The 23,692-nt window shown below is 37.1% G+C and overlaps 1 protein-coding gene across 5 annotated transcripts; it reads left to right on the forward strand.

Annotated features, from left to right (window-relative positions):
• The first annotated feature begins 88 nt into the window (after window positions 1-88).
• Window positions 89-23,210, forward strand: LOC140962748 (dnaJ homolog subfamily C GRV2-like). 5 transcript variants are annotated; one of them, XM_073421715.1, is made up of 22 exons: window positions 90-936; window positions 3,857-4,090; window positions 4,293-4,380; window positions 4,505-4,713; window positions 5,438-5,539; window positions 5,649-5,715; window positions 5,935-8,195; window positions 8,790-9,152; window positions 11,181-11,321; window positions 12,342-12,734; window positions 12,859-13,350; window positions 15,896-16,119; window positions 16,225-16,569; window positions 16,943-17,237; window positions 17,958-18,374; window positions 18,454-18,799; window positions 18,875-19,218; window positions 19,301-19,738; window positions 19,823-19,947; window positions 20,071-20,194; window positions 21,258-21,326; window positions 22,726-23,210. In XM_073421715.1, the coding sequence occupies exons 1-22, from the start codon at window positions 481-483 to the stop codon at window positions 22,921-22,923; spliced, it is 7,731 nt and encodes a 2,576-aa protein (XP_073277816.1). In that variant the 5' UTR covers window positions 90-480; the 3' UTR covers window positions 22,924-23,210. The 5 variants fall into 5 exon arrangements, with proteins under 5 accessions (XP_073277820.1, XP_073277816.1, XP_073277817.1 ...); XM_073421716.1 differs by having other exon boundaries at window positions 91-936; window positions 5,649-5,711; window positions 5,949-8,195; XM_073421717.1 differs by lacking the exon at window positions 90-936 and having other exon boundaries at window positions 3,976-4,097.
• Window positions 23,211-23,692: the final 482 nt, after the last annotated feature.

The following is a 23,692-nucleotide window of genomic DNA, read 5'->3' on the forward strand; positions in this document are numbered from 1 at the left end:
AGTTTTGTGAAATTAAAAAAAATGGAAAAGTTTTCATAATTATTATTTTTACAGAAATTAAATTTGTTAATAGTTTTAATCAATTGGTGATGGACGAGTCTGAGGAGTTCTTCTAAACGTCTCTTTTTCTCTACGTGTTACCAGTACTCATCTGGCGACATTCATCCGCCATTTTCTTTGCCGTCATCAATCCCTAATCCGATACCAATTCACTCTTTCAATCTCCCAAAATACATTTATGCACATATTTATGATACATATGCGTGGATTGGAATTCGATCAGTTGTACCGTGGGTTGAATTTTGATCGCTTGAATTAATCGTAGCAATAATCACCCTCCTAGGGTTGAGATTTGAAGCTCTGGGTGCCAATCAGTCAAGGCAGAGACCTCTGCCGTCATCGTCGGCAGGTGGAATATGGTTCTTTCTACGTCATAGTCCTCCACAGTCTCACTATCTCCGTTATTTACCCGAACCTCAAATGGACACCGTCACCCGCCATGCTGCCGCCGATCATCAGACAACACCACCTCCCACCGCCACATCTTCTTCAGCCCCACCCGAGGAGCCTGAGTATTTGGCCCGTTATTCAGTGGTTAAGCACTCATGGCGGGGCCGTTACAAGAGAGTTCTTTGCATTTCAAGTTATAGTATTATCACTTTGGATCCGAACACGCTGTCTGTTACCAATTCTTATGATGTGGGCAGTGATTTTGAAAGTGCTGCTCCCATAATTGGGAGGGATGAAAATTCCAATGAGTTTAGTATCAGTGTGCGGACTGATGGACGTGGGAAGTTTAAGGCAATCAAGTTTTCATCGAAATACAGGGCGAGTATACTGACCGAGTTGCATAGGATAAGATGGAATAGGCTGGCTGCTGTGGTGGAATTTCCTGTTCTTCATTTGCGGAGGAGGACCTCAGAGTGGGTCTCTTTGGTAAGTGTCAAGATCACTGATTTTTTTTTTCTTCCAGTATGTGGTTTAAATTTGTTGGTCATTGGTTCTTCTCCTTCTATAGGTGAGTTTCATGTGAACTTTCCGGTTTTTTAGTTTAGTTGACACAAAATTAGAAGAAAAGTTAATGTGTTGGATGATATGACTGAACCCCAGTTCATTTTAATCTTGTTGATTATTCCTGTAGAGAAATTGCATAGGATGCAAGAAAGGGGCGGCGTTTTCTATCTGAAAGTTATGCTACAAATCTATTTTAGAATTTAGACTACTAAAAAAAGAAGTTGATTGCAAGCTGATAAGTGTTGCTGGTGTAAGACTGTGAGAACCTGTGTAAGTATAAAAAATGAAGTGAAGTTCTGGCTTAATATCTGTTTCTGGGTAATATCTTTGCTATTTCTTTATTTCGTAGTGAGGAAACCTTTTAGATGTTACTTGAAAGTAAGAGAGGGATTAATTGTTCAACTATTGGGAGAATCCTTTTTGGTCTTTCATTGGATTATACTCTCACTTGCATGAACTAAATATGACGGGGACTGCGCACAACATAGCATCTGTACTTTTTTTTTTCCAAATGATGTTTTTGCTGGATAAACTTTATATTTTGACATTTTGTTGGATATGAAATTTTAATTTGCATGCATTGTGTTTTTGAAAATTGGTTTACACATTTTTGTTTTGTTGGCTGAAATTGTCCTCATGATTATAACCTGAAAATGAGAAATATATACAAATACGTTGGTGTATTTGGGGTACTGCTACTGTTGGTTGCCATCCCTAAACCTGGAGAAGCTGATTCCTCATAAGTAGTTGAAGAGGAGAATAGGGGCTTTACCGGGTGTGACAATGGCTGTGAAATAGAATGAATGTTTTACTTACGGGTGCGAACCCCAGTACTGTAGAGGCACAATTCTAATATATAAGAACCTCTAGCAAAATGGATGATTGATTCACTATTCCTTCGACATTAATTGTCTAATTGGTGGATTGCGTATTATACTAATTAATGAATTAAAAGACCGTGTCTATATCATCTTCAGTCATACAAGTCATGCCACTGGGGAATTTTAATTTTATTATCTTATGTATCGTTTGGCTTTTGGTTGGCTTTTAACATGGGGGACAAAATGATACCTGCCAGATAAACAATGGTCAGTGGGGTGAAATGAATGTTTAAAATGAGGGTAAATCCACAATAACATTGTGAAAACTTCTTAAAGGAAACCTAGAGATATCCTCATAAATTGTGTAGATGGACACCGCTCGCGAGGTTCCACGAAGGGCATAAAAAGTATTCTTCATAGTGGGAAGTATTGAAGATGCCATGGTTGTGTGGGTGACATCATGCCTTTGGTGGGTTCTTTGGAACAATAGGATTCCACCTATTCAGTTTTTAGGGGTATTCCCTAGTTGACACTTGACAGTCATGGAGAAGACAATAGGCATGCTCCCAAGTCAGTACGCCCCTTCCATTTATATTCATTTAAAGCAATGGACTACTCACAGACTGATAAATAGAAAAATAGTAAGCAATATATCTTGCTATTATACTTTTCCTTGTTTGAACAATTGGCTGGCATAACCAAGATTGGAATAGATAAGTAGCTGCGACCAGGTTGTAGAATTCATTGTGAAATGAGACAAAAAACAGAAGCAAAAGAAGATTAATGGTATCTGAAGCAAAAACTTGGTGCCTGCATGAAGCTCACTCGATTGATGAGAAAGATGCCGACGATAGTAATCATGAATCATTAGTTTCAACCATTCTATGGAGTAAAATTTGTTGTGCACAAACTGTTAATTCATTTTTGAATTAATATATGTCAAATTGGCTCGATTTGTGCTTATTTATTTGAAATTGGAATAACTTTATTTTGTTCAACCTATTGTTTAACTCTCTAATAAAATCATGAACTATTCAAGATGTTTGCCCATGTATATGTTCGCTATAAAAATGCCGACATTGTGTACCGATACAAATTTACTCTAATTACAAGTGTGTATGTTAACTGATATAGTAAACTGTAAGAACACCAATCTGCAATTATCCGATAATTTGCGCGTCAAAATCAATTTTATTCTTATTCTTTGAAATATACATATTTTGTTTGTCTATTTCATCTTCAATAGCCTTTAGGTTTTCCTCTTTGATTTTCCAACTCCATTGTACTTGAATGACCTTTGAACCATAGGGTATAAATATCCAAAAGCTACACATAAGAGTATGTAGGGAACGCAGAGGAGGATCGATTAATGTTGATTTGAGTGTCTCCTTGATGAACTTTTGTGTGGAGACCAACTTTACCTTTTACTAGTAGTTTTCTGGAGCATCTTCTTTCGGCAATTTGACTTCTTTCATGATAACAACTATTCAGAGATATAAATTTTGTTGTTCTGAATTTACTTCAAAATTAACTGGGAAACATTAGTGGGATATGTTTTTTATGTTCTCAGCTCTCTTCCCCTATCTGGTGTTCCGCACGTATCAGTCATTCCCCTATTTTAATCAGCAGGTATTTACCTCAAGGTATCTTTGAGCTGGATGTTATGTTTTTCATGAAAGTTGTCAAATCAATTTATATTACTTGCCATTTGAAGCTTGAAATGGAAGTAGAGAGTTATAAATGGGGATCTGACGTGAAGAACATGGATGGATTCTACAATATTTTCCTTGTTCACATGGTGCAATGTTGGTAGTTTAAACTTGGCTAAAGTATTGTAACCTTTTAGCGACCATTTCCTAATTATTTTAAATTGATTTTACTATATGGAGTTTGATGTTTTAGAAGTATAACAGAATCTGCTTTGACCTTTGGTAGTTTGCAGCTTATCCACCATGTCATCTTACTATATCATGCATGTTAAAGTTTCGAATCCCAGGAATAATGAATTTGTTTTTTTGCAGAAAATGAAAGTCACCTATGCTGGAGTCGAGGTGATAAATTTGGAGTCTGGAGAACTTAGTTGGTGTTTGGATTTCAGAGATATGAATTCTCCTGCCATTGTTCTTTTATCTGATGGTCTGGGAAGAAAAAATGTTGACCATGGTGGATTTGTTCTTTGTTCTCTTTATGGAAGGAAATCTAAAGCTTTCCAAGCTGCTCCAGATACTTCAAATGCTGTCATCGTATCAAATTTAGTATGGAGTACATTACTTCCTTCCTTATTTCATATGTTACTATGAAAATCCAAATTGTTGTCTTTCATATTTCTTTGGGTTTAACTTTTCTGACACGGTGTTAAGAACCTAGATGCTGTTCTTTACTGACTTTATTGGGCAAGTATTATGCCTCTGATAATGCTTATGTACTAAACAACATTGCTTAAACGTCATGCTCCAGACAAAAACGGCAACTGCAATGGTTGGGGTGACATTAGCTGTTGACAGTTCTCAATCACTTACCATCACGGAGTACATGAAGCTAAGGGGTATGTTCTACTATCTTGTTTTAAAATTAATAAGTGGTTTAATTTGTGGATCCATTGTAGTTTTATCCATACGACGTGTTTGCACGTGTCTTCTATTTCAACTTTAAACACATTTAATCTGTAGCTAAAGAGGCTGTGGGGGCGGAAGAAACTCCTCTTGATGGTTGGTCCGTCACAAGATTGCGGACTGCTGCTCATGGGATGCTACCTTATGCTGGATCAACTTTGGCACTCGGACCAAAAGGAGGAATTGGGGACTTTGGTGATGCTGTATCTCGGCAACTTATTCTTACCAAGGTTTCTCTTGTTGAAAGGCGTCCAGAAAACTATGAAGTAAGCATGTGATTGTAGTGCATCTCAGATGATATAATTTTTATGGATATTCTTTATGTGCAATCAATGTTTTCTTTGTGAGAAAACTTTCTGCCATTCTTGGTGTTTTGTTTGTGAGAAAACTTTCTGCCATTCTTGGACTGCCGGCGTCACACAGTAAAAGAAATTTGCATTCGTATCTAACTATTTTTGCTCACTTTATATGCCTTTTGAAAGTTTGTGAATCTTTCGAACCAAAAATGTCAAATTTACTCATTCAAGTGATCTGTATAAACTGGTTGGTTTTTCCTCAAAGCTTCTTTGTAGGTTATGGTCTTTTCTATAGATTTGTTGCTTCATATTTTAATTATTTTTGTTTATATGACGGTGTTCCGCATTTTAACTCTTGTTTATTTCGAAGTGTTGCTTTATACATCATTGCCTTCGATACTCAGTGGGATCACAGGTGGTTTGTGAACCCACTGCTCGAGACAGAATTTAATATATATTGATCTATTATCATCGACTCTTTAAACAAAATTAGGAGAATCCATACTAGTTACTAAAGTTCTGAAGTATTGCCAATTTGCACATTAAGTTGGTGTGTGTGTCGCATCTCTCCTGTTTCTTAACTGTTGTTGAGTGATGGTGATGAGTTAGTGTTGCACCATCAACTTTTTTCCCTGAATGTGTGTTTAGATGGAATTGTTAATCAAGTGTGACTTTTCATTCTGAATGCTTGAAGGCTGTTATTGTTCGTCCTCTATCCGCTGTTAGTGCTCTTGTTCGATTAGCTGAGGAGCCACAGATGTTTGCTGTTGAATTTAATGATGGATGTCCTACTCATGTGAGTATTTTTGGCTTACAAGCATACCAAATATTATCATGAAAAAAGTTACTTAAATTTTACTTCATTGGAAAGCAAACAGAGTTGCTAACATGTGATGATATTTCAGGTGTATGCTAGTGCTTCTCGTGATAGCTTACTTGCTGCAGTTCGGGATGTTTTGCAATCCGAAGTAGGTATATGTGCTGTTAGGTGGTCAAATAATTTTTAATTGGTAATTTTGTTCCAACTGTTTCTGCATGTGTAGTTGACTGACTACAGTGAGTTCTAGTTAATTTTAAATGGTTTGACTTGTTCCTTATATATTGCATTAAAAATGTACATCCAGTTTGCAATTGACATGTATTGAGTGTAAACAACAAGCTTAATTCAAAATTTGTTTGAATATGGTATAGCTCCGATTGTGCAGGGTCAATATCCAGTGCCCGTCTTACCCAGGATGACGATGCCTGGCCATCGAATCGATCCTCCTTGTGGCAGAGTATGTCTGCAATATCCCTTAAGTCAGCAGCAGCTCCTTGTTGAGACTGAATTTGCTACCATGCATTTGAAATACCTGGCTGCAGCTGCGAAAGACGCTGTGGCTGAAGGAGGCTCAATTCCTGGATCAAGAGCTAAACTGTGGCGTAGGATAAGAGAATTTAATGCATGTGTTCCATTTAGTGGTGTTCCCCCCAATGTTGAAGTACCTGAGGTGACTTTGATGGCCTTGATTACGTTGCTTCCTGCTGCTCCTAATCTTCCTCCGGAAGCCCCACCTTTGCCTCCTCCATCTCCTAAAGCAGCTGCTACAGTGATAGGTTTCATTGCATGCTTACGGAGGTTGCTGTCTTCGCGCAGTGCTGCTTCACATGTTATGTCATTTCCTGCCGCTGTTGGAAGAATAATGGGACTGCTTAGAAATGGTTCCGAGGGAGTAGCTGCTGAAACGGCTGGGCTTGTTGCTCTGCTGATTGGTGGTGGTCCTGGGGATGCAAACATATTATCTGATACAAAAGGAGAACAGCACGCAACAATCATGCACACCAAATCTGTATTATTTTCTGATCATAGTAACTTAATTATCCTTGTGAACAGATTAAAGCCCATGTCAGTTTCACCTTTATTGTCCATGACTGTTGTTGAAGTTTTTGAAGCAATGATATGTGAACCGCACGGTGAAACAACCCAATACACAGTTTTTGTTGAATTACTACGCCTTGTGGCTGGGTTACGTCGTCGTTTGTTTGCTCTGTTTGGACATCCTGCGGAAAGTGTTCGAGAGACTGTTGCAGTAGTTATGCGTACGATAGCAGAAGAAGATGCTGTTGCAGCCGAATCAATGAGGGATGCTGCTTTACGTGATGGTGCGCTGCTGAGGCATTTGTTACATGGATTTTACCTTCCTGCTGGAGAGCGACGTGATGTCAGCCGACAACTTGTTGCTCTGTGGGCAGATTCTTATCAACCTGCTCTTGATTTGTTATCTAGAGTTCTGCCACCTGGGCTGGTCGCTTATTTGCATACACGATCTCAGGCTACTTCATTAGATGATGTATCTAATCAGGAAGGTTCCTTGATGAGCAGAAGACAGCGACGACTACTTCAACAAAGGAGGAATCGTCCTGGAAAAGCAATACCATCTCAAGGACACTCTCTTCCGTCTGTCAATGCTGCGGAAGTTATTGAGCAAACACATCCGACAAGTCCTTACCCATTTCGAAGTTCAGATGGTTACCAAAAGTCTGCTGGAGATTCAAACAGTGGGCTGGTTCAATCTGTTCGTCCTTCTTTAACTCAGGGGATGGAAAACTTTTCTAACAAGCTCCCGGTTGTAGGGATCCCTCCAACGGATCAGTTACAGGACATTTCTTCTTCTGATATCCCTGCAGATGCTTGTGAATCAGTTGCTACAAGTGTTATGAGCAAAGTTGATTCTGATGTTGGTTCATCTGAGCCCGAGAATCCAGGCCTTCCTGCTCCAGCCCAGGTGTTCTTGGAGAATTCTCTTGTTGGATGTGGAAGATTGATATTAAACTGGCCTGATTTTTGGCGAGTTTTTGGTCTTGATCATAATCGTGCAGATTTGATATGGAATGAGCGTACTAGACAGGAATTGAGAGAGGCTTTGCAGGCTGAGGTTCATAAACTGGACCTTGAGAAGGAACGAACTGAAGATATTGTTCCTGGCGGTAGATCTGAGGAAAGTATCAGCGTGCAAGAATGTCTGCCACAAATTTCATGGAACTACACAGAATTTTCTGTGAGGTACCCCAGCTTGGCCAAAGAAGTTTGTGTGGGTCAATATTATTTGCGATTGCTTCTTGAGAGTGGCAGCAGCGGCAGGGCTCAGGACTTTCCACTGCGTGATCCTGTTGCTTTTTTCAGAGCACTTTACCATCGATTCCTGTGTGATGCAGACACGGGCCTGACCATAGATGGTGCTTTTCCGGATGAAATGGGTCCCTCAGATGATTGGTGTCATATGGGAAGATTAGATGGTTTTGGAGGAGGGGGAGGTTCTTCTGTCAGGGAGCTTTGTGCAAGGGCTATGGCCATTGTATATGAAGAGCATCACAGTTTGATAGGCGCGTTTGAGGGTACTGCTCATGTGACTGTACTCTTGGACAGGACAAATGATAGAGCTCTACGACACCGGCTTCTGCTTCTCTTGAAGGTAAATATGCTACCTCCCTTCCCCAATAAAGTAGCTGTCTCTCAGTTTCCAGCTCACATGATTTAACCCTGATCGAAGGCCAGTTTATAATTAATATAATCTAAAATCAATCTCGAAAGATTAGTGCATCTTACTGCTCTATGATGGAAAACTGTTAGGCTTATCTTCTGGAAAGAGGAATAATATATATTATTTTTAAGACAGGAAACAAACGCAGGCCTAGGGATTGAGACATGTTTGGTTATGGTAACTGTGGGAATATGATCTCGAAAATACTGCAAAACTTCAGCTGTCTGCAATAAAAGAAATAAAATGGAGAGCAGAAGGGCTAGTCGACTCTCAAACTATTGCGAAATTCTTAAAATCAGATCTTATTTTGTAAGTTTAGAATCTCTTATGTGCAGGTCGCTTTAAAAGATTAAATGAAGAACGTATAAAGGGTAAAAACTTGGTACAGTGATGGTGTCTTAGGGTATCATGAGCAAGAAAGATTCATAATAATATTCACAGACGATTCTAAAAATATTTCACTGGCAGAAATATTATTAATTTTTTTTTATTGATTTTTAAGTTAATGCTTCCTTCCATGAGCAGGTTTTGATGAAGGTTTTAATGAACGTAGAGGCCTGTGTCTTGGTAGGAGGTTGTGTGCTTGCGGTTGATTTACTAACAGTAGTTCACGAGACTTCTGAAAGAACTGCTATACCCCTGCAGTCTAACTTAATTGCTGCCACTGCTTTTATGGAACCATTAAAGGAATGGATGATCATAGACAATAATAATGTTAAAGTTGGGCCAGTGGAGAAGGATGCAATTAGAAGATGTTGGGCGATAAAAGAAATTCATTGGACGACCAGGTGCTTGGCGTCTGGGATGGCAGACTGGAAGAGACTAAGAGACATCCGTGAACTCCGGTGGGCAATGGCTACTCGAGTTCCCGTTCTTACTGCGATCCAGGTAAGATTCTTTGGAAATTTACTATTTCCTTTATTTAGTAAACACAATTCAAATTGAGTAAATTATTCCGGCTTTCCCCAATAAAATGGTTGGACCTCCATTACCTAGTTTTTTTTATTTATCACGATTTCAAATTTCTATACATGTCTTGTTAGTGACTTTTAGTTTTGAGCAATGGATATTAACATAGATTCAATGAGATTGATAGTGAATGTAACCATTAGTTGATGGTTCCGAAATATTGTTTATTTATGATAATAGAAAATGTTGTGCATTTAATCCCCTAATGAAATAGGATTTGATCGAGGGGCAGGAGCATTAGGAAGAAATACCAAATGATGGTTGTTATGTATATTTTATCTTCTTTGTTATTTTAGAATATTTTAAAGAAGACTTTCAGGATCAAGTTCAAGGGTTTTGCAAATTCATGGTCAAAAGTGAACGAGTCTTGGTAATTTAACTCAATCTTTAAATTTTATTTTATTTTAATATAAAACGCATTTTCAATTTCCATGATGATGGCTGCAGATCTGGTTAGACTTCTTTGTCAATGCTTCCATTGTTTTCTTGCTTGTTAGGATTCTTCTAGTTCCTTTACCGTGGGTGGAGCTCTATCACTAATGGCTACTAATTGACTACTTTCTTGTGCATGAGTTCTTTCTGGTTTATTTAGAATATGTTACTCTAGTGATACTTGAAATGGAATAAAATTTGCTGATTCTTAAAGGATTGTTGTTCTATAAGCCCACCCCTTGTTTTATGTAGCGCGGCATTTTATTTTAAAACTGTATTAACATAATTTATTATTCATTGTTAATATTATCATCTAATTGATAGATATATATACCCATCAGTGACACATGATTGGTGATGAAAATATTGGACAATATTTTATTTTATTGATTGGTTCAATATCATACTTAATTCAGTATATTCCTTTCAAATGAATAGATGGCAATCCGAAACATGAGATGTGGGAAACGGTTGGTACCCTGATGGAAGATGTACCATTTGGTAAAAAAATTATACTATGCATGTTTTCATTTTTCCAAATCATTGTCTCATTTCGCAAAACAAAAACAGATGCTATCATTATATTTTTGTTTTTATTTCGTTTCCCAAAATGAGAATTTCCATCCTTTTTCACATCTATCAATGTAATTACTACTCTTGATTAAACTTTTTCATCATTTCCTTGATCATCCTATTATTTATTATAATCCAAAATATGCTATTTTAAAATTTATAATAATTTTATTCAACCATCCCAACATGATTTAACATCTGCAGTAACAACTTTATTTTTCTAAAAATAAAACCCAAAAAAAAAATTTATTTCCCCGAACATTCTAAAAATAAAACCCAAAAAAAAATTTATTTCCCCGAACATTCTCCGAAAATGCTTCCCTGAACTCCTCCTAAAACTCTCAAAACGAAATCTAACACTCTTGAAATGATTTGGTGGCTAAATGGAAATTATTCGTTCTTACATAGCGTCAGACTTCCAAATTTTGAGGCACATTGGAATAAATGCCAAAGAGATGCATACTCTTTGTTGATCTACAAATCTCTGCTGATTTAAGTTCCCAGAAAATGAGTGTTTTAAAGAAAATTTTCATGATTTTGACTGTCATTGAGATAATCGTAATAGTACATGGCTTGAATATTTCTTGGAATGTTAACATTGCAAATAACTAGAATACTCGATGAAAGGGTTCTTTAGTGCATTGCTCGTCTGGAAAAGACTTCTTTTTGTCTCTTCTTGTCCTGTTTAACTAGTGAAATACGGGAAATCTAGCCAAAATTGCGAAAAAATCATGAAGAAATGCTGGCCACATTCAACCAGTAAATAGTAGAGGTTAAGGACCAATATAGTTTCAGTAATTCTATCTGGAAAGGTGGCATGTATAACAAGCTGTGCGAGGAAGGTGTGACAGCAACGAACCTTGAAGAAGTTCTATTTTTTTTAATCTGACCATATTATTATTTTTTGTCTTATGTTTCTAAGATGGTTGTCACTTTGTTCAGGTAGGACAGGTGGCATTATCCATATTACAAAGCATGGTAGCAGCTCATTCAGATATAGATGATGCAGGAGAGATCGTAACACCCACACCTAGAGTAAAAAGGATTTTATCAAGTCCACGGTGTCTTCCACATATCGCGCAAGTAATGTTAAAAAGCGTTTATATCATATACTGGTTTATTATATTGTTTCAGTTGGCTTGTAGATTCTCGAAATGTAGCTTGAATCTAGTTAATGCAGAGTTATGTTGAACACATGGTTGCTTTATCTTAGCCAGAAATTACAGCACTGAGTTATTTGCTCTTGTATTCAAGATGTTATTATACTAAATTAATTTTGTGTTGCTATCGAAAATTATTGATGTCGGCCTTCTGCTTCATCATGATAATTGTCTCTTATCGCTTAAGATTTGCTTAATTATGAAGACGTTGTTAACACACACTTGGAGCAATACTCTGAGAGACTTGAGAATAAGTAAATGTCCCGAAAACTATGGCATGCAGCATGCTCACAAAGTTGATCACACGACTGTCACTTACATGAGGTTCTTTTTGCATTTGATGCTGAATATATATTATTGACTGCTGACTAAAGATTAAACACTCAATATTTACAACAAGCTTGCATGAGATGTTACCCTCCTCAAAGTTAGAAAGGCATTACATGCAACACACACTTAAGATAATATTTCCTAGAGTAGACATAATTTACCCTTACTATTTTTGTAAGCTTTATTAATTGTAGTCTTAGATCTTAGATCTTTTGGAGGTGAAGTATAATATTTTTTTCCTTCAGGATTTAGCTCAATTACATTATTTGACTAAGGCGACGTCCATAGTACACCAATCACCTCCAAAATCATAGTTATGAGGGAAGTAGAGGTATCTTCAGAGAGTAGGTGGATGTAAATGCCTTGTATGAAATTCATACGAAATGTAGAAGTTTAACCTCAAGGAACTGGATGTAAATATGATTTTGGACGGGAGGTTTTTGTGCCATACTTGGGGCTTGATAGAGATAGACATAATTTACCCTTACTATTTTTGTTGTGGAGATTTACTTTGACTCTTGTTTTAAGATGAATGGATGCTGCACGACATTGTTTTTTTTTTTTTGTGAAGAAATTGTATTAAAGTTTAATTGCCACGTTATTTCATTCACAGGCATTACTTTCTGGTGAACCAACGATTGTCGAAGCATCTGCTACTTTATTAAAGGATATCGTTACCAGGAATCCCAAGGCAATGATTAGACTGTACAGTACTGGCGCATTTTATTTCGCCCTCGCATACCCTGGATCTAATCTTCTTTCAATCGCACAACTTTTCTCAGTAACACATATACATCAAGCCTTTCATGGTGGTGAAGAAGCCACAGTTTCCTCTTCTCTGGTTTTGGCAAAACGTAGTGTTTTAGGTGGCCTCTTACCAGAGTCTTTGCTCTATGTACTGGAGCGTAGTGGGCCAGTTGCATTTGTGGCAGCAATGGTTTCTGATTCTGACACTCCTGAGATCATTTGGACACATAAGATGCGGGCAGAAAATCTTATCCATCAGGTAGTTGTATATCCACCCCGCTAGTGTTCTTACTATTTACTTCCAAATGAATATTATGCTCGAGTCATCTGTGAATTAAACAATTGTTACAGTTACTTGAATTATTATTTCATTTCTCATTCAGGTTCTTCAGCATCTCGGTGATTTTCCTCAAAAATTACCGCAACATTGTCATTCGTTGTATGATTATGCTCCAATGCCTCCAGTGACGTATCCAGAGCTCAAAGATGAAATGTGGTGTCACCGTTATTATCTCCGAAACTTGTGTGATGAAATTAGATTTCCTAATTGGCCTATTGTTGAGCATGTCGAGTTTTTGCAGTCATTGCTAGTTATGTGGCGTGAGGAGTTAAGCCGAAGACCAATGGATCTTTCTGAAGAACAGGCTTGCAAAATACTGGAGATATCCATTGAAGATGTATCCAGAGATGATGCCCCTAAAAATCAAAGTTTGGAGTTGGATGAGATCCCTAATCTTCTGAAACAGATCGAATATATTGATGAAGAAAAGCTCAAGAGACAATATAGGAAACTTGCAATGAAGTACCATCCTGACAAAAATCCTGAAGGGAGGGAGAAGTTCTTGGCAGTTCAGAAAGCATATGAGTGCCTGCAGGTATTCCTAGAACAATGGCCTTGTGTAAAACCCATTTTTATTTCTAAAGTTGAAAACTGGGGACTTGTAGTGTTAAGCATCAAAGAAAAGTTTTTAGATCTTATTTCACATTTAGTTCAAATTTTTGGATTTTTGTACACCGTGCTTCTCGTCAAAAAAATAGGCTGTTCATATTGATAGGCCATTGATGTAGGATCTCGTGACTTTGTTATATACTTTTGTCATTTAATGTAGTATACTGTAGCTTCACCAAATTTTTTGTTTGTCATTTGATGTAGTAGACTGTAGCTTCACCAAATTTTTTGTTGCATATATCGATGATTATAGGTGGCTATGTTCATTTGTAGTGGTGAGAGTTTGATGAGTCTTGGGAATAGGTATGATGCTTAGTACTCAAAAAAAAAAAAGGATCAAAAGAGCTCCTGATTGATTGAAATGGAAAAAATGCCAATCAAACATATAAAAAAACAAAAAGAAAAGAAAAATGTTAATAAAATAAATGAAGAATTTCATTGTCATTGTCATTGTTACGGACATCAAAACTAGGAGAAAGATAAACCCTAAATATAATGCTCTGAACCTTAAATATGAAAACCAAGTGTGTTTATTTATGGGTTTATCTCAGCTAATGAATCTTGAAGATGTTTAGTCTTACCATAAACTTCATAGGTATAATTTGTACCTGTGTGCACTAGTTCTTCAGAGTTCAGAGGGAATTAATGGTCATAATCTATGAGAGAAAAATTAACCTTTTGATACATTTATGGATTGTTAAATGCTTCAGCGGCATTCACAAAGTGCTTTTGTTCTTATCTGGTTTTGTTCAAGCCAAGAATCTTAAAATTTGTTAAGTAAAACTTGAAATTGGATAAATGTTCACATATGACAAACATTAGAGTAAAAGGTCTCTACTCTCTGTTTCCAAACATCATTTTGTGATTATGTAATTGTAACAGCAAAGCCATCAGTGACATACTGAGACTTTTATTTGTTTATTATTGTTGTTGTTGTTGTTATCATCATCATCATATTATTATTATTATTAACATTATTATTAACAAGAGCATTCTTATCAGTTCTTTTTAGGAAACAAACTGGAGATCCCTTCAGTTTATTGAGTGCCAAATGATTCAAGTTAAATTACATGACCATGCCTTTATGAATTTCATACAAGTTTTATCTTTAAGCTTTTTTGCGCTCTTCTTCGAGGATTAGATATGCACTGTTTTCAATTTAGTGACATACTCTTTTTATGTTGGCGTAAATTAATGATCTTGATTCAAATTAGTGATATGTACTTCATGATAGTGGACCTCTGGTCCACTGATGTAATTGTTCTTATCATTCTGGTCCACTGATGTAATTGTTCTTATCATATCATTAATAAAATATCGTTTCTTATAAAAAAAAAATTAATGATCTTGATTGATTCATAGAAGAAAATTCCATTTTTCTATTCAAAGGACATTGAAGTACCATGTACTCTCTTTCAACCTTCTCTGATAACACTAAGCAGTTTGCTCCATTGTCTATGCCCCCCCTCTTACCTGGTCCACGGATGACCAGTTTGGTTTATGAATGTTGGCTCTAGTATACCAATCGCTCTAAAGTTTAATGTTACTGTTACCAGCACCCCTATACTGCTTATGTGACTGGTGAATAAGAATCTATGAAAAGCTGCAATAGATACAAAGTTCCAAATTTGTTGATTTTTTGTACCTGGTGAAAGACGTGTGGTATATAAGTCAGGGAAATAGATAGACCTAATGGCTTTAACAGGAGTAACAAAGTGTTGACAAAGGATGTCGTCTGTTTCGTTATATTTTGGTGATGACACTTGATTGAGCAGAACGACGGATGAGAATGCATTTAACTGATATCAAATTGATGTGAGGCATGCTTGTTTTAGTTTCATTGGATTTGATTTTAGATATGGGTTTCTCACAGTAGGTGAGATTGATGATGAAAGTGGTTTTCTGATCATAAGTACATTAGTTTGTGACTTTTTGTACATGTACTGATCTGTGGTAGTGTTGGCATTACCATTTCCAAAAGTTTAGAGGGAAGTCAAACTTTAATGGCTGTTGTTCGAAAGGAGGGTATTGGTATTAAGATGTAACAGAAAGTGCTGGTGTTCTATTGTAGCATACATTTCTTAGAAAATCACAATCATCTCTCTTTCACTTCTGAAATGTTTGCACATGCCGAATTTATGTGTAAAAATTACCTAATGGAAGCTGTAAAATGTCTATTTTAACCTCCAATATTCAATTTTTCCTAAATTTCCATTAACAAGTATTCTAAGAAAGTAAATCTCATTATTTATTGTTGTCATTTTCTCATGTTCATTTGATGTCCTCTCATTCCTTTTGGTTTTTATTGGCTTATGTTGACAGTGTATTTTGGAGGTGGGTGGGTAAGAATATTGTTATTTACTTTTGTCTTGTTTGGGGTGATTTATATTCAAAATGTTTGCTAAGACATAATTGCCACTTAGATTGTGTTTTCTTTGGCGACTTTACGAATTCTGATTGATTTCCTCTAGGTGACCATGCAAGGGTTGCAAGGCCCCCAAACTTGGAGATTGTTGCTGCTACTAAAGGGCCAGTGCATCCTATACCGGCGATATGGGAACTTATTGATGCCATTTAAATACGCTGGATATCCAATGCTGCTAAATGCCATTACAGTCGATTCAACTGACAACAATTTTTTATCATCTGACCGAGCACCGCTTTTAGTTGCGGCCTCTGAGCTTGTCTGGCTAACGTAAGTTCATCGTCCACATTTGGTTAACCGTTCCTGTCTTTTTTCAGCAGTTTGTGTTTGTACTCGATAAGCTGTGTTTATCACCATACCCGTCACATCTTTCAGGTGTGCATCTTCTTCGTTAAACGGTGAAGAGCTTGTTAGAGATGGTGGGATACCACTTCTTGGAACTCTTCTTTCACGATGCATGTGTGTGGTCCAACCAACAACTCCTGCTTATGAACCATCCACCACCATTGTTGCAAACATAATGCGAACTCTCTCAGTTTTGAGTCAATTTGAAAGTGCCAGAACTGAGATGTTAGAGTTTTCTGGACTGGTTGAGGACATCGTTCATTGCACCGAACTTGAGCTTGTGGCTGCTGCTGTCGATGCTGCCCTTCAGACTGTTGCTAGAGTTTCTGTATCCTCTGACTTTCAAGACGCTTTACTGAAGGCTGGTGTGTTGTGGTAAGTGAGATTGTTTTATGCTTCTTTTTGCATTGTCAGTGCCTCCATCAATGCTTTAGTATGAGATATAGCTCTTTATTCAGTATTTCATAATTTAATTTGATTGTTTGTGGCTTTTTTGGGCCTTAATATTGAGCCTATTTTTCTTTGAAGACTTGTCATTATTCTAGGTGAGCTCTGTAAATTGTTATTACGAAGCTCGAGAATTGGGCTCCAAACTCTCTGTCTGCTTCATGTGTATTTTCTTGGATAAACGCTCTCCACTGTTTTATCAAAAACTATTATCTGTTGATGTTCCCTAGTTATACCATTAACTAATTCCTGGCCCTTTTCATGAACTTGTGACTTCATGAATTAGCTCATGTTTGTTCAGGTACCTCATACCGTTGTTGCTTCAGTATGATTCGACTGCAGAGGAATCGGATAAGACAGATGCTCATGGTGTTGGAACCAGTGTTCAAATAGCAAAGAATTCCCATGCTGTACAAGCGTCTTATGCATTGTCTAGGCTTATTGGTTTAGAGACCAGTGAGACACCAACTCCCTATAACCAGGCTGCATCTGATGCCTTGAGAGCTTTGCTGACTCCTAAACTTTCAAGCATGCTGAAAGATAAATCACCCAAAGATCTTTTAGCCACATTAAACTCAAACTTGGAATCTCCTGAGGTATTGTTGCTGATCTTTCCTTTTACAAATAATATAGCATTCTGTAATTTGTTGGCATTAAATATTTTACAATCTGCATGTTAACTGCTATCATGAAACTACAGAGCTCTTTAAGAAGTTGTATTTCTCAGATGTGTAATATAGTAATGTTTTTTTTCTGCATTTTGTGTCACTAAAAATAGTGAGAAAAAATAATGATGAAATTAGTTGAATATTCTGCATGTCTATTGAAATATCTCATTATGTCCTCTTGATCTTGTTACATTTATCCCTTGGTGTGAAGCTGTATAACGAGGATAGCACAGGAATAAAACCCTAATAAAAAAACTTCATGCCTAGTGATCTAAACATGTAATAGTTGCAAGGACAAAAATCAGATTTTGCAATGACGAAGCTGGTTGATGTTTAATGCAATTAGCTGTCAGTGACATCCTTACCCGATTCAATTGTTTGTTTTCTTACTGCTGATTGAATAGCTGAAAATTGTTTCTTACACCAGTTTTATGATTTTTTTATTTATCGATTGTACAAATAGTTGTCCTGATGCTGCATACAGAAATCTGTTTCCAACTTATAGGTTTTGGTTGAGAAGCGGTTGTGTTAGTGATACTAACAGCGTTTCAGTTTGAAGACATTTTGATGCATGATGAATCAAGTGCTAATGTCAAGAACAACATTCTATAAGCAAATATTGATATTACTGTTACCTTTGGGTTGTAGATAATTTGGAACTCCTTGACGCGAGCCGAACTTTTGACGTTTGTGGAAGAACAGCGTGCACTGCATGGCCCTGATGGTTCATATGACCTTAAAGATTCACATTCATTTATTTACGAAGAATTGTCAAAAGAACTCTATGTTGGAAATGTGTACTTGAGAGTCTACAATGATCAACCAGACTTTGAAATCACTGAGCCTGAGATCTTCTGTTTGGCCCTTGTCGATTTTATATCACATCAAGTGAATAAAGTATCAGATGAAGGTTTAGATATTCAGGGTAATGATGATATAAACTCTGGATCATCTGTTGAGCAGGACTCTACCTGTGATTCTTCACCCTCTAGTGGTGGGAAAGTCATGGGCACAGAGGAGATAGAGTTAGTCAAGAAACTTCAGTACGGTCTGGTATCTCTTCAGGTATGCATCTTGTAGTTTTGCTTAGCTTGACAGTTTATAATTATAGCTGACTTTGACGCTTTTGCTTTTGTACTTCCAGTACGTCTTGACAAAGAATCCCAACTTAGCTTCTGTTGTGTCCTCAAAGGAAAAGTTATTACCCCTTTTTGAGTGCTTTTCTCTCCCAGTTGCTTCAGAAAGTGATATTCCTCTGTTATGCTTAACTGTTCTGTCACGCCTGACAACATATGCTCCCTGCGTGGAGGCAATGGTTGCAGATAGCTCTAGCCTGCTTCTTTTATTGCAGATGATTCACTCGTCTCCCACCTGTCGTGAAGGAGTTATGCACGTTCTCTACGCCTTGGCAAGCACACCAGAGCTCGCATGGGCAGCTGCAAAGTATGGTGGGGTGGTTTACATACTTGAACTTCTCTTGCCATTACAAGGTATAGCATCCTATTAACAGCAAGTATTCTAGGAGAAGCTTTTCTATGATTTTCTAAAATGGAGAGGTTCTGTAGATGAAATTCCTTTGCAGCAAAGAGCAGCGGCTGCCTCATTATTAGGAAAGCTTGTTGGGCAGACAATGCATGGACCTAGAGTTGCTATTACCTTGGCCAGGTTTCTGCCAGATGGTCTTATCTCTATAATCAGGGATGGTCCTGGAGAAGCAGTTGTAAATGCTCTTGAACAAACAACAGAAACTCCAGAACTTGTATGGACTCCAGCAATGGCGGCATCACTGTCTGCTCAAATTGCGACGATGGCTTCAGATTTGTATCATGAACAGATGAAAGGACGTGTTGTTGATTGGGATGTGCCTGAACAGGCGTCTGGCCAAAAGGAAACGAGAGACGAACCTCAGGTATCATTGTGATCCATCAAGTCAGTCCAAGAACGCCTGAATTTTATTCATTTCTTGACTCATAGCATCTCTTGATGTGTAGGTTGGGGGAATCTATGTCAGATTATTTCTGAAAGATCCCAAATTTCCACTTAGAAATCCGAAGAGATTTCTTGAGGGACTGCTCGATCAGTATCTTTCTTCCCTTGCTGGTACACATTATGATGGGCAAGTTGTTGAGACCGAGCTTCCTCTGCTTCTTTCTGCTTCCTTGGTCTCATTACTCAGAGTATACCCTGCTCTCGCTGATCATGTTGGATATCTAGGTTATGTACCGAAACTAGTTTCAGCAGTAGCTTATGAAGGAAGAAGAGAAGCAATGACTTCAGAATCCTTTTTGCCTGAGGACGATTCTGTTCAGAAAATTTCACAGACTCCTCAGGAGCGAGTGCGCCTTAGTTGTTTGCGTGTCCTACACCAACTTGCAGGTAGCACCACTTGTGCAGAAGCTATGGCAGCTACTAGTGTTGGTACACCCCAGGTATGTGTTATTTTTTGAATATGTGATGTGCAAAAATTTTCATAGTCTGGTTACATGCCTTATTTTTCTTATTCTTGATTCCAGGTGGTTCCACTTCTGATGAAAGCAATTGGTTGGCAAGGTGGAAGCATTCTTGCTCTTGAAACTCTGAAGCGTGTAGTAGGTGCGGGAAATCGAGCAAGAGATGCACTTGTTGCTCAGGGTCTTAAGTGAGTAAACGTCCGGCCTCTCATTGTATTTCCATAAATATGTTAGGGGTTTGATGCATGCTTCACGATGCTTCTATCGCATCTATCGTGTTTCAATAGTGATATTTAATATGATTGTGCTAGGGTTGGCCTTGTGGAAGTTCTTCTTGGTCTTCTTGATTGGCGAGCTGGGGTGAGAAACGGGCTTTCCTCACAACTGAATTGGAACGAGTCAGAAGCATCGATTGGCCGAGTTCTTGCAATTGAGGTGGGTACTAGTCAAATAATAGCTTTCATAATGGCCCTTTTAAGGATTCCAACTTTACAGGTTTATGCTCGTATGTGAAGCTTTAAACTCAATATTATGATTTATCCAGTTGAAATCAGAGTGATTTTATATTTTAAATATGTTATTTGGTTAAAGGTAAATCTACCTTCATTTTGTAGGGAGCTTATCTACCTCAGTTTTAAAGTTTAGCAAATTGCTCTTTACCCCTTCGAAACAACGAAGTTTTACTTTCACTGCCACATATCAAGATTAAGCAGTTATCCCCCCTGAAATTAATTTTGTTTAAGTACGTTTATTTACCATGTTGTAGATGTTCTTTGCTTGTATTTGTTTCAGCATTAAATGATTAATTTCTATGAACTGAACTATGACTGTTGAAAAAATTTTCGGAGTCCGTTTCTATTTTTCCTTGAATGGAACCATATGGTTTGAGAATCGATTTTTGGTTGATCAAAGTATGATGATTTTGTCCGAAGTTTGTCAATTCATTTTTGGCATGATTTATTCTTCTGATGGTTGCAAAAAAGTTTTAGGGTAAAAAAGTTTATAGCAGCAAACTTTTAAAAGGTGAAGTGCTTTATAGACAAACACGTTGTGAGTCAACTGCCAGATGAAATGGAGAAAAAAAATCTTGGCATGTTTTTCTCCAAGGAGATCATTCGGGTAGAAGCGCTTCAGCAAACAGTGTCAAGTATATGAATTGCAATGGTGCATGATTCAGCGGTGTTTGTGCAGTTGTCTAATCTAACTGCTAATATGGTGAAAGAAGCAATAATTCACATATCAAATTCTTTTCTCATATGTGATGTGATTTGAGAAAAGGTCTCTCTATCCCGTTGATAGAATTTTTCTTGTAGTTTTCGTGATGAATGGTTAGATTCACCTTCCAAAATTATTTTCTATATGTTGTGGATTGGGTAAAAATTTCAAGTGTACTCAAACGACGAGCTATTCAAGATGTTCTGAACAGCGTGATGGTTTTACTTTAGCAAATTATTTTTCCTGGTGTTTATGGTTGTAACCCTTTGCTATATTTGTGAAGGTTTTGCACGCATTTGCAATAGAAGGGGCCTACTGTACCAAAGTGCGCGACATATTAGATGCCTCCGATGTAAGTTGTGACTCCTGAATCTATATGCACGCTTATTCGTTGAAGCCTATCTCAAAATTTTCTTTATCAAGGGTTTTATTAAATTTGAGGGATTAATATATTGTTGATCTGTTTTTGAGCTAATTCCAAAGTACTTGGGCTGATTCTTTACGATCCATCCTAAGCTCCAATCTCGCTCATAGTGTTTCATGTTCACTTGAACTAATTTCACATTATGATTTTATATATATATATATATATACAAGCTACCGAACACTGATAACTTCTTTGGTAAAAGCGTACAACAATAGTGATGATATAAACAGGAACAAACCGTGTTTAAGAAGAATGATTGATAAAGTATTAGGGCAAAAGCAAGTGTAACGTTCACAAAAGTCCTGAGAAGCACCCTTCTCAAATTTTTGTATCAAAGCAAGTCTCATGCCCTGTGGGCTTGCGCAAGCACCATTGCAAAATGAGATACTGTCACAATTACCCGTATTCATCATCACTCTACAAATAGGTTTATCCAAGTTGCTATATGAGTTCATTATAAAGTAGTAAAGTACTTTGTTTCTCTATGGAAGAATTGTGCTAAAATATGGTTTAGTACTACATTATGCACAACTTTCACGCGGTTCATCCATGTGAAGCCAATGATCGAATTTGTCTTAAATAAAGCATTGATGCATAGGAAGCCTGCGAATAGGATGGAAGGGTTTTTTCAACTCCAAAAATAGCACACATTTGCATGACTGTATTTTCCTATTAGTTTGTTTCAAATTGTAAGGGGATATTTTGGGCTCGAGGAAGAAGTTTATGGTGTTTGCCTGTGGATGACTTCTTCTAGTTCCTGGAGATCATGACGTGCACAGGATTGAAACGGGAAGCTTGCAAATGGATTGAAGGGTTTTTTAACTCCAAACACAGCATATACATTTGCATAAATGTATTTTCCAATTAGTTTGTTTCAAATTGCAAGGGGGTATATAAGTTAGGCTCATGGATGGATTTTATAGTATTCGCTCGTGGATGACTTCTTCTAGTTCCCGGAGATCGTGTACTTGTTTTATATCTATAGAGCTACAAAGCAATGAGAACGACATCATGATTCAGATCTTTCTCTCTTGTTGGATATTAGAGTAGAATACTATAGAGTGGTTTAGAGTCGCTGCTTCGGTGTTTTTAGTTTCTCTTGGTTGTGACAACGTAAAGAAAGCTGGAGTGCATAGAGGTGTATACTCAACGCAAGGTGAAGTGTGGTTAATATATAGAGGTATCAATGATCAAAATAAAGATTCTGTGGTCAAGAATCTATCTCAAAATCGAAGTGTTTTGTCTAAATTTTATTTGATGCAATTCCTTATTCAAAATCATCATCACTATTTTTGTGTTTATGTGGTATAATTTTTTCTTGTAGATTTGGAATGCTTATAAAGATCAAAGGCATGATCTTTTTCTTCCTTCAAATGCTCAAACTTCAGCCGCTGGAGTTGCTGGTCTCATCGAAAGTTCGGCATCTAGTCTTACATATGCATTACCACCTCCCCCAACACAACCAAGTCATAAAAAATTTCCTGCAACAATTACATCTGATTCGAATGGAAGGCATGGCTAAGCAAAAGTAAATGCCGCGCGTTAATCAAGGATACAAAGTTTTATCGCAATCGTATGCCACAAAATGAGAGGATATGTGTTGGTTACGATTGGTTGAAGTCATTTTCGCCGGAGTTGAGTTATTTTCACTTGTACATTATAAATTGTATAGCTTTCTTTCTCCCCTCCCCCGTTTATATCTTTTCCACCTTCAGGCTTTACTAGCTTTTTTCCTAATAATTTTTTTTATCTTTGTAAATTACCTTTTATATTGATTTTGTATAGCATGTTGAGGCGAGTTTGATGACTTATTGTGCTTTGTGGCATAGTTTGAGTTGCAACTATTTTTCCAATATCTGAGTTGTTTCTTTCTGTGAAGATTATTTTGTTCACCACTATTCGAATCCAATTTAGGATGGAAATTGGATATCTTCTGGCAACACTATAAAATGTGAATTGGATGTCTGGGATACATTGTGATTTGCATGTGGGGCAATGCAACGTTAAAAGTAATGTTTTGGGATATTATATATTGGAAAAGGTAATTATATTTACGATCTAAATATTGTTAATCGTATTCCATTTTTAGTTATTAAAATTATAATATATAAATGGACAAAAATACGTTTTGACCATTTTTTTAGGCAAAAACTTGTGTGAGACGGTCTCACGGGTCGTATTTTGTGAAACAAATTTCTTATTTGGATCAAACATGAAAAAGTATTACTTTTTATGTTAAGAGTATTAGTTTTTATTATGAATATCGGTAGGATTGATCCGTCTCACATATA

Source organism: Primulina huaijiensis, chromosome 17 (assembly GCF_012295235.1).
Source record: "Primulina huaijiensis isolate GDHJ02 chromosome 17, ASM1229523v2, whole genome shotgun sequence".
NCBI lineage: Eukaryota > Viridiplantae > Streptophyta > Magnoliopsida > Lamiales > Gesneriaceae > Primulina > Primulina huaijiensis.